The sequence below is a fragment of the Nymphalis io genome, chromosome 2 (assembly GCF_905147045.1).
Source record: "Nymphalis io chromosome 2, ilAglIoxx1.1, whole genome shotgun sequence".
Taxonomy (NCBI): Eukaryota; Metazoa; Arthropoda; class Insecta; order Lepidoptera; family Nymphalidae; genus Nymphalis; species Nymphalis io.
In genome coordinates, this window is record NC_065889.1 from 12,207,316 (window position 1) to 12,221,612 (window position 14,297).

At 33.0% G+C, this 14,297-nt stretch overlaps 1 protein-coding gene across 1 annotated transcript in view; it reads right to left on the reverse strand.

Moving 5' to 3' along the window:
- LOC126776482 (glypican-4) overlaps positions 1 to 14,297 on the reverse strand; it is an 82,395-nt gene that overhangs the window by 26,105 nt on the left and 41,993 nt on the right. The window contains exon 2 of the mRNA XM_050499045.1: positions 10,983 to 11,135. Coding sequence (XP_050355002.1) covers positions 10,983 to 11,135 — 153 coding nt within the window. The remainder of the gene's footprint in view (positions 1 to 10,982; positions 11,136 to 14,297) is intronic.

Genomic DNA, 14,297 nt, shown 5'->3' on the forward strand with positions numbered 1-14,297 from the left:
CGCGTGAATCTTAACCGATGAACGTGGGTTCAAACCCGGGCAAGCACCTCTGAATTTTCATGTGCTTAATTTCTGTTTATAATTCATCTCGTGCTTTTCGGTGAAGGAAAACATCGTGAGGAAACCTGCATGTGTCTAATTTCATCGAAATTCTGCCACATGTGTATTCCACCAACCCGCATTGGAGCAGCGTGGTGGAATAAGCTCCAAACCTTCTCCTCAAATAGGGAGAGGAGGCCTTAGCCCAGCAGTGGGACATTTACAGGCTGTTACTTTACAACATTATAATATTAATTTACTAATAAGTATTGTGTATTGAACATTTGTTTAGGTCAATTGAAAACGTTCGTGCGAATATTTGACACACATTAAAGTACATGGAACCGCATTACTAACGGGATCGCTGTATCCTAAGCAGGCCCGGACTTAGAGATACAAGGCCCCTAGTCGCTTTGAAGTTAGAAGCACCCTCATTCCGAAGCGGTTAAGTAAAATTAAATTATTTTTGGCAGGGACCTCTCAGCTTTTGTGTATTGCCCAGGACATAAATATGGGATTGATCCTATTCAATACATCAGATAGTATTTATTACTGCCAACTGAACGTTAGGTCAATATAAGTTATCGAATTTTTCTATCAAGAAAACAGTCTTCACGAGGAGATGAACTGTACAAACATTTTAATTTGTGTCTGTGTGTGTATTGTATATATGAGATGAAGTAATTTGACAGAAAATAGCTAAGTTCGAAAGGATTAACCTTAAGCCTGCGGAATGTTTGTTCGCTTGTATACCTACCTTAAGTAATAAGTGATGAGTTAATAGCGTCTATAAACGCCTCCGTTTTTTAATCAAATCTTAAATCTCCATTAACTTCCTAGATTCGATTAAAAAAAGTTACCCGCTGTCGGTTAATTTAATTCTAAGTTTAGTTGGTTTATTAAACAAAATTTTGATATGGGTTGATAAAAAATACTTACTTAGTGTATATTTTTTTAGAAATAAATTATGAATATTTTATAAAAACGTTATTACAAAATTGTAAGAAAAATGTATCTAAAAAGAACAAAATATAAAATGATTGTTTCAATCTCAATTATATTTGAAAATATAAACAGATTTTTTTTTATATTTGTCAAAACGTTCGTGGCAAAGAAAGAAATGTTACATATTTCTAAGTAGGTGAACTCGTCAGAAGTCGAGCGATATCTTTGAAAAGCGTCCAGATTTACATTCACACGTGCATCTTTATTTTCGATGAAAGATAGAAAGCAGATGCTCACTTCACTTTGTGTTCGCTTAAGGCGATATCAGACACACTCGCTGCGAAGAAAGCTTACTCGAGTAAATATTCATTTATATGCCGAATGTCAATATCGTACAATGTTGGATTTATTCACTAATTAATTCATTTGTTACTATTGTATATGTGTCGCTTGGATTACAGATAGAATGTTAATTGAAATTGGAAATAATTAGAACATTCAATGGATTTGAATGACGTAAGTTTGTATTTGAAATGTTGGAAAAGTTAGTTAGAAAGAACCGAGTTTCTTGCCGGGTCTTCTCGGAATTATTACGAACCGGTGATTGATTTACATTGAATTTAACAGTGGTAATACAAATACGATTATTATTTTTAATACAAGTATTAGGTACCATTACATACAAAATAATAATTATTAACATTATATATTAATAAGTTACCAATTTTTCTTATAGACCTTATCGATAGGTACACAGAACCTTTTGTCGACTTAAATCTATAAAAAAAATTGATAATGTCAAAACACAAAAAATCATTGCTATAATGTTAAGTCCAGGTATTTAATACTAGTTGTCGCCCGCAGCTTCGCCCGCATGTTGTGGGCGGTGGACAGTTTTCAGGTGTACAAAAAATAGCCTATATCCTTCCTTGGTTTTCAAGCTTGTTTCATACTAAAATTTCATCGAATTCGGTTCAGTGGTTTTCCCGTAAAAACGTAACAAACAAACAGAGTTACTTTCGCATTTATAATATTAGTATAGTAGCTTTACATGTAATTTATCTTGTAAAATGACGATTCCAAAGTGCTTGTAAGAGTCTACTCGAATAAAGTGCATTTTGATTTGTTATCACAAACAATCGCTAGTCATTTTAAAATATAAGATAATCTAATAATCGATACATAAAAAGATATATAATTATAATGGCTTAACATTAATAAGAAAAAAAAAATACGTTTAATTAAATTTTCTATACAAAAACTGTTAAAATGACTAACTATTTTTCAGATAAAAAATAGTAAGCAATTTGGCGGAAATCTTTACCTTAAAAGTATTAAGTACGTAAATCAAACATTTCTACCAGCCGGCATGTACGAGTAAAGATACAATCCCAACAAAAACATAAATGTGAAATGATAGCCAAGTTCAACATTATGACATATGCCTTGGTCGTTGACTTCAACGACAAAAGAAGTGAGATCTAAATGAGTGCCAAGTTCAATGGTCAGTCCTGAAATTTATTTATAACAACATAAAATATTTTATAACAATTTAAAATATCATTTCTTCTTATAACTTAGGATCAAATATTTAAGCCTGAGGTCTGACTTGGCTAGTTCTCATAAACAAATAGTAGCAGACTTTATACATTTTCAATTGTAAAGCTTCAATCATGAATAATATATAAATAAGCGTCATATTATTTATCAAAATTGTTTCAAAATAATTAGCAGATATATCGCGTTTCATTCACAAAAAAAAACAACCGAATTCATAACCTTCTTCTTATAAATTACCTAATAAATCGTTATATATTTTGTTTTTATTATATTGTTACATGTTTTAATATATTTTGGTAGCTGGCTTTGTGTGTCTGCGTTGGTACCATCCACTCATCATATATTATACAGCCAGAACGCAATATTTAGAACAGTTGTGTGCTGGTTTGAAGGGTCAGTTAGCTAGTGTAACTACAGGCACAAGGATCTTAGTTCTCAAGGTTGTGGTGCACTGGTGATGAGCGGAATGGTTGATATTTCTTACATCGCCAATGTCTATGGGCGGTTGTGACTACTTCCCATCGGGTTGCTCATTTGCCGCTAGTTTGCCAACGTATTTCATAAAAAAGATTGAGAATTACCGAGAAAAATATCTTAATCTTCTTCTAAAAGTGTATTTGAATAAAAAATATTTTGTTTTTTTATTATTATTATTATTATTATTATTATTATTATTATTATTATTATTATTATTAAATAAGTACTCATTTTCAAATACATATTAAATAATATGCTTGGTGTAATTGATAATTTTTTTTGTGTAATTATTTTTTTCTATATTACAAAAAAAAAAAACAAAGTATGTAATACCAAGCCAATAAAAACTAGTGTCTTAAACGTTTTCACAATAGCCCGTTTTGTTCTCTACCGTCTATCCTCAGACAGCTTAGTATTAAATAATAGTTGGTAATAAAACTGATCATCGGATGAATCATCAAAACCAGTTGAAGAAACATAGAAATGACGAACATTTAAGTCACACCTATATAAACACACACACATATAACTATAATTTATAACTACATATTTAAATTCTTATAATAAAAACAAAACACACTTTACTTAACATTTAAAAGAATGTAGGTAATTATTGAATATCAAATATAAGATATATACTTCTTAATTTTCCCGTTTAACTTTGTTTTTTTTTTAACCACCATTTCGAGTTTTGCAAGAGGAACACGATACAGTGGTCACCTAGTAGCAGACTTCATACATTATACATAAGTTTGGCTTCCCGCTGCTACGCTAGTAATTGCCGCAGAACGGGCCCCGGGCGCCTGGCCAAACAAGGATTGAATGTTTATACGTGACGACACGATTACCAGACAATTTGGACGACATTTACAATATACGACACGATAATTTGGTTGCAAAAAAATTAGTAATAAATGTTCACAAAAAGAACATGCTATGTTTACTTTTTTGGTCATCCCACGAACAAATGATTTAGTCAAATTAAAAGCTTAATTATGACAAGACGTTTTATAGTTTTTACACACTAAGAGATTAAAATAATAAGCTGTAGGAAGCCCTATAAGGATAGGGACTATCAGCGAAGTCGATTTGATTTTAATTTAATATTCATTCAATACATACTAAGACAAAATAAAATGTTTTCTATTGGTGTTTATTATATATGTCACATTGTTATGTATTTTAATATTCGTGATATTTTATTTCTATATATAAGTTTTTATTTATTTTTACCGTTATGATTATTTTAAATATTTTTAGTTTATGTCATGTAAAAATTATTAAAAGTATACTTAATAAATTCAATTTTATGGCCTCTTACTGACACGGGACTCCATAATTATCTAAATTATTCAAACATTTAGTCAAATAAATAATTATTACAAGTAGTTATCAATATTAGCAACACTAAGGTAAATTTTAAAAAATCCATTAATTTAAATAATTAAATATTGCGAGGCTTAGAGCACATAACATTATCGATTTGATTATTGGTATCACGTTGGCAACACAGGAATGGCTAATATGTCCTACAATGTCAACGTCTATAGGGGGGTTTACTTGGCATCACCATTAGCTACTTGTAAACATGTTCTATGTAGTCAGACAAAACTCGCAGCGAACTTATTTATTGACCGGAAAAAGTTAAAAGAATTCGATTTTTAAAAATTGTAATTACCATAATACCGTATAAGGTTCTTAATTGGTTTAAAAATGATTTTATTATACATTTTCCTTGTATCTCGCGTCGCCATCGTGTCGCCACGCTCAAAGGGAACTAATTGTGGGGAACGGGACTCCGTAGTCCGAATAAGGTTTGATTACTTACAACCAGAACGAAAGTTATGTCGCCAGTGAGAAAAGTTTGTCATTAAATTAATTGACCGGACACAATCATGATAGTATTTGTCATGTCTAACCTATTCGATTTAAAGGTAAAGGGATACACTAGTCAGCTTTGGTTCTTAGCTTTATTCTGTCAAGAAATCCATGTATTAAGCGTTTGCGTGCAATTTGGGAAGAATTTGAGGACACACTATATATAAGAGCAAGTAAGTAGGAGCCTGTAAATATCCAACTGCTGAGCAAAGGCCTCCTCTCCCTTTTTGAGGAGAAGGTTTGGAGCTTATTCCACCACGCTGCTCCAATGCGGGTTGGCGGAATGTGGCAGAATTTCGATGAAATTAGACACATGCAGGTTTCTTCACGATGTTTTTCTTCACCGAAAAGCACGAGATGAATTATAAACAGAAATTAAGCACAGAAAATTCAAAGGTGCTTGCCCGGGTTTGAACCCACGTTCATCAGCTAAGATTCAAGCGTTCTTACCACTGGGCCATCTCGACTTTTTTACACTTTATATACTTCTTACAAATTATATTATAAATAAACAATAATTTTTTTCTTAAATTTCTAACAAGAATAATTAAAAATAGCAAAGGTACTCGTTCGACATCGAAAAATTCTCTGTGATCTTTTAGAACACCGCATGCATTATCGTTATGTTATAAGCTGTACAAAGAGAAAGTCATTATATGTATAAATGTTGCATTGTTGTAAATTAAATAAAGAGTTACTTACCCTTTACTCTGACTGTTGTTTATACAAGTGATACATTTGTAATACAATATTTTTTATTAAAAGTCATATCATTTCTATTCATACGGGTTACCTCATCGGGGTTTACAGCAACGAGCTTAAAATAAGATGTGACGCATTCGAATGTACCCTTTCTTATCAACGAGTTATTCTTAAAAGTTGTCATATGCAATAAATTTTATATATTTTTTTTATTTAAATGCCATCATATTTTCGTTGTGAGATATAGGACTTTTGGACTGTGAAACGAGGCATAACATTTGCTATGAAAATTGACGCAATAGAATTTTAGGATATTTTTTTTTTCTTTTTCCGGTGTGTATCTAAGGAACAGATTATTCCTAAATGTAGTAGATTTGTTCAAAATCAATAAATAAGTGTAATACTTCCAAATTAAATGATCATTTTTGACTTTTGAATTAAAGACCGGCGAATAGTCAAACGTTTTCTAATAAGTGAGACAAATTAATAACATAATTTGCAGAATAGTTTCAGCATTTGCGAATAAAATTAAGCATTAAAAAAACAACGTGTTCTATATATATGACCTTTTTAGTTTCAAACTCTTTTCCTTTATTAGCTGTAAGTGATGGTACGTATAATGACAGTGTCAATAACACGTGAGTTCTTAATCGACGTGAGAGTTTAAACATGAGTGAGACCTAACGAATGTTTCGAAAGTGAACGATTCAATATTGAATGTTACAACGACCGGCTTTGATTTGATTTTCTTAGTAAAAGCTGTTATTTTATAACATAAAATGTATTATTCTTACGCAATTTTTTCATTTTTCATTTTTCAAGTCGAATCGTTGCCGCGTGAAAGAAGCCTAAACCAACAAATAAAACACTTTGTTGTTTTCAAAATAATTATATTGGATTTTCCAATGACAATAAATTTAGTTTCAATTGAATAATAAATTCACAAACATTGCTTGTTTAACTAATAAGTTAGTTTTATCTCTGTTAAGGCATGTCGCCTTTAGCATCGAACTCTTTGATACAGCTTTATACGGTAAAGAGGCCATTAGTTATAACTAGGAATGCCGTTTGCATGACTTCATACCATTTATTTGTTAAGGAATAGCGATGCCGATACTATTGGTATAACTACACTGATTTCACGTACAATTTTTAAAAGAAATATCATATATATAAATTAAAGATATGTCTTAACGACAACAGCCCGAAATTTTTTAACTCGTTGACGAGAGACTTAAAATATATTTCACTAGACTGTTACAGAGCGGATTGGTAAATTTCGATGTAATAATTTCATCCGAGACGTGGTTCATTTGCCCAGTCACTGGTTTCTTTCAACCCTGAGAGCGAGATGTATTTTATTCAGTTAAGCACGCGAAAATTCATATTGCTAGGTATCCTAAGTTCTTTTCTGTAACCTCTGACAACATATATGAAAAATGTCAACGTAACGGCTTAGTAGATAAATAATCCAACTCACTTTTCCATTTATATTATTTCACATATAATATTAGTTAAGATAAATTATATTATTATAATAATAATATCAGGTACGTACGTACTTATAGTCTGCGTCCAGATCAACGGTTACATTATTTTAGTTGTTCCCTAATAATATACGAATACATTTTCTGTCCACCATTAATGCAGTTATTTTATAGAAAAATATCAAAGATGTAAGCAATCCAGCAGGATACCGGATAATATCCGGCCGGATACCGTTTGGTGGGTAAACACTGCTGCTTCAAACCCGGGCAAGCACCACTGAATTTTCATGTGCTTAATTTGTGATTATAATTCATCTCGTGCTTTACGGTGAAGGAAAACATCGTGAGGAAACCTGCATGTGTCTAATTTCACTGAAATTCTGCCACATGTGAATTCTACCAACCCGCATTGGAGCAGCGTGGTGGAATAAGCTCCAAAACCTTCTCCTCAAAAAGAGGAGAGGAGGCCTTTAGCCCAGCAGTGGGACATTCACAGGCTGTTACGGTTACGTTACGGAATAGCTATCGGTTTTGAGTTGAACAAGATATATAGACAATCGCACTTGCTACATTCACGTGTGACACTGACTATTATTTTTTCAATTATATATCTCATAAAGTAGTTCCTCTTCTACATCTCTTGGAGGTAAACTTCAACTGGAAGATTTTTTTACAAATTCTAACAATATACTTCTGTCATTGAACTCCCAAGAAATACGGAGTAATTTAAACCGGTAGTAGTATGTTTGTCATAACTGTAACGAATCTTATTCGTCTTTTTACGAAACACACGAAGGTTTCATGATGTAGGATGTTATTATTATTATTCTTATTTCTGCTTAGTGTACTGGCCATTTATAATCAAAGTCCGAGTGCGATTGAACTGTTTATTTATTTGGACAAATAATTAGGGTCCGTTCACACAGACCGGCTCGGAGAGCATCGGCCTGCTTTTTTCTTTTCACACAGACCGGGTCGTATACGCTTGGAATTGGCCGGAGCGGAGCCGCCAACTATTTCACATCGACCGGCTGGAAGAGATCTGAAAGCGGGTGCGAGCGAGAAAGAGCACGCAAGCGGAGCCGGTCGGCTCCTTTTATTACTTCACACGAAGCGCGTTCAGGCATTTTTAATGACAAAAAAGGTGCAAATGCAAAAATAAACTTTACTACAATCACTCAAAACACTGTTTCCAACGTGATAAAAATCTGCTCTCCTCTCCGAGCCGGTCTGTGTGAACGGACCCTTATCATGACAAAAAAATGTATACAAACAAATTACTCGTTGGAAAGAGTATTTTAAAAGTTGTTTTTTATATAAGAACAGATTTAAAGGAGAGAAAAGAAGGACACTAGCTCGAGATAACCGTAATTACTTCCTATATCTATTTTAGCGTAACAAGTAGTGGGGATAAACGACTTACGGCTTTATAAGTGTTGTTTAGGGGGCTGTTAGTTAAACAATGCTGTGTTCTTCTTTTAAATGGCAAGTCAGTGATGACAGAGAGAGAAAGCAGTGTTTAACTAAACACCAATGGCCTTACCTATAAACGGTGTCCTGCAGGTGATTCAACAATACTTTGTCTTATTCTTTCGAATGTCAAATCAATAATGCTAGAAAGAGCGAAAACTAAATTACCGCGTAATAACGCTTATAGGTAAATAAGACCGTCAACATTCAAGAGGAGCCAAACTATATATTAATATTCAATTCGGTCAATCGATAATCAAACATTAATAATCTGTATTGTGCTCCAGTTTGAAGGGTGATTAAGCTAGTTTAATTACAACATAATAATTATATAAGTTCCTCGACGTTGTGAACTGATTTTAGTATTTCTTCAATCACAGAGCGATCGTGTAAATTTTTAATCAATTTATGTATTTAAGGTTGAAATTAGGCCCCCGATAATAAGGGGCCTTAATACTTGAGATTTGATATGAGCAAGCATTTTTTGTAAGAGTAAATATTTGTAGCTGCTATTTAGAATTTTCACTTAGATTTCAATAACCAAATGATATGCTATTGAGGCGAAATATTCATAATACGCAACTGATTTTGCATAAATGTAAAATATTTTTTAATCGCATCAAGACGCCAGTGGTAGTGGCCGCATAAGTACAGTTTTCTCGCGATAACCCGCAAGCGGTCACGCATCTATTTATAAGCGCCGACCACTCACTCCTTAATATTAATATTAATGTTTGTTAAACTTCTTACGAAATGTTAAACAACGTACCTACTTGTTTAAAAACGCGAAGAATATTATCCTTATTGTACGTACTTTGAGTACTGAGTGAGTGGATTGTAATCGAAGGTAACGGGTTCGAATCTAAGCAAGCACTAATGAGGTGTAATAATTCATCTTGTTGTTTGCTGGTGTAGAACATCTTAAGAATATCTGTATTAGAGTAATTCAGTCGAAATTTAGCTTCAAATTTTCTATAGAGAGGAGCTCCTCGGCTCAACAGTGGAAGCATTAAATCTGCTCGTTACTTTACATTTTGATTGTTATAAATGTTAACGTTGTTTTTACTTTGACTCGACGTCTTAATTAATTCTTTTGATATTTGGCACAGCTCGGTTTTGACAAAGGTTAATTTTCATTTACAACAATTGTATTTTGTACGCGGTATTTTGTCAAGGTTTAATGTACACGTATGAAAACGTCGAAGACTTTTTTTAAGCAATCTTTTTATTGATTGATTTTTAAGCTGCCGACTCATACTTCAAAAGTAGAGTATTAAATTTTATTCAATTTTAAAATAATTAAATACTTTTGAATTGAATTATTTAAAAATCATACAATCACGATTCGTTAAACCAACAACTAGTACAGGTTACGATTTAACAGAAAAGAATCTGCAAGAAACTTTGAAAACATTTTTTTGAATAATAATTACGGATATAAGCAATCTTGTATTACTTATAGAGAGTTAATTAACATCGACACGAGATTCAATTTCATACGTTTTATAAAAAATATATTCTGACGAAGGCTTTACTTACATATGAAAAAGGCAGACGTGTTTTTGACGTGCAGTTGAATTACCTACTCTCGATTGTAGTCCAAGTAGAAGTTGCGGTATTGTATTAAATAATATATTTTAATAGCCATTTCGTTTGACTCTGTCAGTCTCGATTTCTTACGTGTTTTATTCAAATTACTTAATAAAAAAAACGAACGTTCCAATTTTCAGCTTTGAAAATTATACGAAATCCAGCAATAAGGTATATAATCATGTATGTTTGTAAGATTACAAATTCTGATACAGAGTAACAAGGCTCGTGATTGAGGTTTAGTAACAAGTTCCCAAGTTAGAACTCTCTTCTTAAGAAAGAAGGGTTAATATTTTAATAACTTTTATGTCCAACAAACACTTTAGTTCGCATTTACAGTATTAATAATGAGGAAATATGTAACATTAAAATAATTCATTAATAAATTTCAAATCGTAATATTAGCTATAATCAAATTATAATTATAAAGGTAAAAGTAATGCTAAGCTAGATCTTGTCGAGATAATGTCTTAGAATATTGTATCCCGTGGGCGGAATTGATATAATGATAAAACATTCACTAACAAGTTGAAATAGTTCAGACAGCATTTCAAAATGCAACTTCTGTTTATTAAACTGAAATAGAGATACAATCTCTTTTCATTTAAGTATCTATTTATTTATGGATTTATTCATGTGCCTTGTCTAGAATCTAGGTCTAGTGGGCAGTCGCGTTGGTCTTTTCTGTCAAGAATATAGCAGTAGAATTCCAGAACTTTGAAATTGGACGTAGACTAGACTTAGTAGACTTCATATATATCATATATCATTGGACGTAGTAGACTTCAGAGCCTCGAAAATTAAGTACGTTTTAAAAAGAAAGTATCAACTTACCGTCAAAACGCTTGGCTCTATTGGATAAAATGTCAGCCAATTTGCTCAGTTCGCTTCGAAGAGCACTTTCGAGCTGCGAGCGGGCTTGTTGCGTGAGACGTGAGCGTGCTCCCGCGCCGCAACAACCCTTGTTGAGACACAGCTCACCGGCATCTAAAAAAAAACAACAAACATCATTTAAAAAAAAATTATAACACTTTCAAATAGACTAGATATTTTCACCCGTCGTAAATATATTCTAGTATCTATTTAACTAATCAAGTATTTATATAAAACACAAACTCGTGGACAAACTACCCTCTGGGCACTGCTCAATATTATTTATGAATTCGGCTAAGCTACGCATGAAGAACTTTTAAGAAATTTTATACAATCCATCTTAAATGTGTTCATAACATATAGTTATATAGAAGAGTAAAATTGTTTGCGATCATATTATTAGCCGTGTATAACTTTCACAGACTTTTATATATAAATGATGCCTTAGAAAGGCAAGTCGCCAAGTATGGACGAGATTTATGCCTACACAACAAGTATATTTCACCTATACCCGGATACCTTTTACTCTTGAATTTAAGCGCAAGAGTTCAATATTTTATCAATAAAAAGCAATAACTATAAAACTATACTTATATTAAAACAGCGCTTCACGCTTTTAGGCGCAATTGGCTTGAGCAATGTCGCAAGTTTTGGTGCTTAGCATTATAAAATTTATATTTAATTTGCAAGATATTTGCAATTCGCGCGTCATGTGAAGTTGTTTTGTAATAAATTTAAGCCATGTTAGGCCATTTAATTGGCAAAAATGAGGTAATAACGACCTTTCATTTGGCAGACTGCTGTGCTGCAACAAACGTTCAGAATTTAACACGCGCCTACAATGCGGCTTGGAAACTTGACATTTTATTTGTAATCTCCATTAATGTACTCGTTTTTCAATTGTTTTTTATTCAATACTTACATTTAGATGTATTCACGGCACATGTAAAGCGATGTTGTACGGTAACGGTTATCAACTGATGAACAAAATGAAATGAGTGTATGCAAAGAATACTAAATTAAAAACAATAATAAATAATTATTCCGACCACTTTATTATGTAATTTGAATTTGTGACATTTGGTTAAATTCTTTATATTACTTGAAATGTATAAAATCGTAACGGAACGTAAAATGTCGATAACCAATTTATGTGATTCAAGTATTGCCATATTGTCGTCTTTTTCGCTCCCTGGGTAACGTAATGCAATAAAACCCCCTCGGACGGATGTTTAAACTTATTTGGGCCCTGAAGGTCGCACCCTCATGATTAGAGCCCCATCGATCTACGCTACACATCTATAAATATATTCTTTAGATCCCTGGAGACTATTTTCGGTTCGACATCGCGAGTACAACCTAGACGGACTGAAAATAAATTTCCATAAATATTTTTAATTGTTATTATTATGCTTACAGATAAAATATATTTATAAATAATCCAAAATATATTTAATTTGTGAATAAAACACTATGGACTCCTATTAATAGTAACTTATATCGCGAGCTCCTGAGAACGATATTTTCATAATGAATACATATTTAGGAGTTTTAATTTGTGTCTACAAACACACCGTGTTCACATATTTTTATATCATAGCCTTTTTTTGGTTTCGATTTCTCTTTATCTAAATATTCACTAAAATTTGATTTTTCTATCAGCTTCCCTCTACAGCGTGTTTTTTTTTATAGAATAGGAAGGCGGACAAGCATATGGGCCACCTGATGGTAAGTGGTCACCAACGCCCATAGACATTGGCATTGTAAGAAATGTTAACCATCGCTTACATCACCAATGCGCCACCAACCTTGGGAACTAAGATGTTATGTCCCTTGTGCCTGTAATTACCCTGGCTCACTCATCCTTCAAACCGGAACACAACAATACCAAGTACTGCTGTTTTGCGGTAGAATATCTGATGAGTGGGTGGTACATACCCAGACGAGCTTGAACAAAGCTCTACCACCAGTAAAATGTGTTTCGAACAATACGATCTTAATTGAAGTAAATCGATTTGAATTTCGGAAGCGTTATTGTGTACCGAGTCGTGCTTTCTGTCAGCGACGTGGGATAAACTGGGATCCAATTTGCATTTTGTTTAAAGGAATTTAATTGCTATGTCGAAGGAATAACGACGAATATGTTCTGTATAATAAGTCGGTGGGGTCAGTCTCAATTAAAATTATGGTGTAAGTCATGACGGTTCGGCGTAACTAAAATTAATTAAATAAACTATTAATTTATATCTACATAAGATGACCATGATTGACCTCGTTGGGCTAGCGGCATACGACTACGTTGTGGGTTCGAACCCCGGGTTGGGCCGATAAAAAGTTAAATGTAAAGGGAAATTATTTCCTAAATTAAATTAAATTGGAAGTTAAAAGTGTGTACACTACTGCGCCTCGGATAACACGTAAAGTCGTTGGACCTGCGCCTGAACTTTTCCCGGACGTATCGGATTTGCCGTCCCATCGGATTATGAGAGTGTATCTGTGTTTGCACACACTTGTGCACTGTAATGTCTTTCGCAGTTGGTTCCTTTGAGAGTGGCCGCCGTGGTGAAAATCAAGGGTTTAAAGAACATGCTAGATTGTTATTTATTTGGTCATTCATTCTTTATATAATTTACAATCGAAGTATTTTATGTTGGTTTGTTAATTTTTATTGAAGTTTTCTTATTATTGACCTCAAATATTTTTATTTAAATAAGGAAGTACTAATTAAGTAACGCACAGGCGTTTAACAAAAAGCACTATAAATAAAGATATAAAAAAATTACGTAGATGGCAAAAAAATCCACAAGTTTATTGTTCTCAAAATGTGGTTTTTGAACAAAAAATTTCGATGTTTAAAAGTAAATATCTTACATCTTACACCGATCCTCAACATGGGGGATGCATCAGGGGCGATGGCGCACTATAGCGAGCGTAGCCACAGGCTTTTGATATTTTAATATTTACCGGATTTGACGAAGGGCCGTGACGAATCCGAGGGGTTTGATCTCACGTTTACGATCATATGGATTGCTTTTTAAATGTTCTCGACTATTGCTGTAGTGCTTATAGCTTTGTATCATTTCAAAAAACAACGTGTGATGTGATTGCGTTTCTTTTATGATATTTTATGAAACAAACAAAATCCTATATAAACTATAACTTAAACTCTTATACTCCCGAGTTATCTTATTTTGGAAAAACAGTTGATTACCGTTTCGGAACAAATAAGATTATCATTTTAAACTACTAACATCGCTGTAGTCATGAAATAATCAT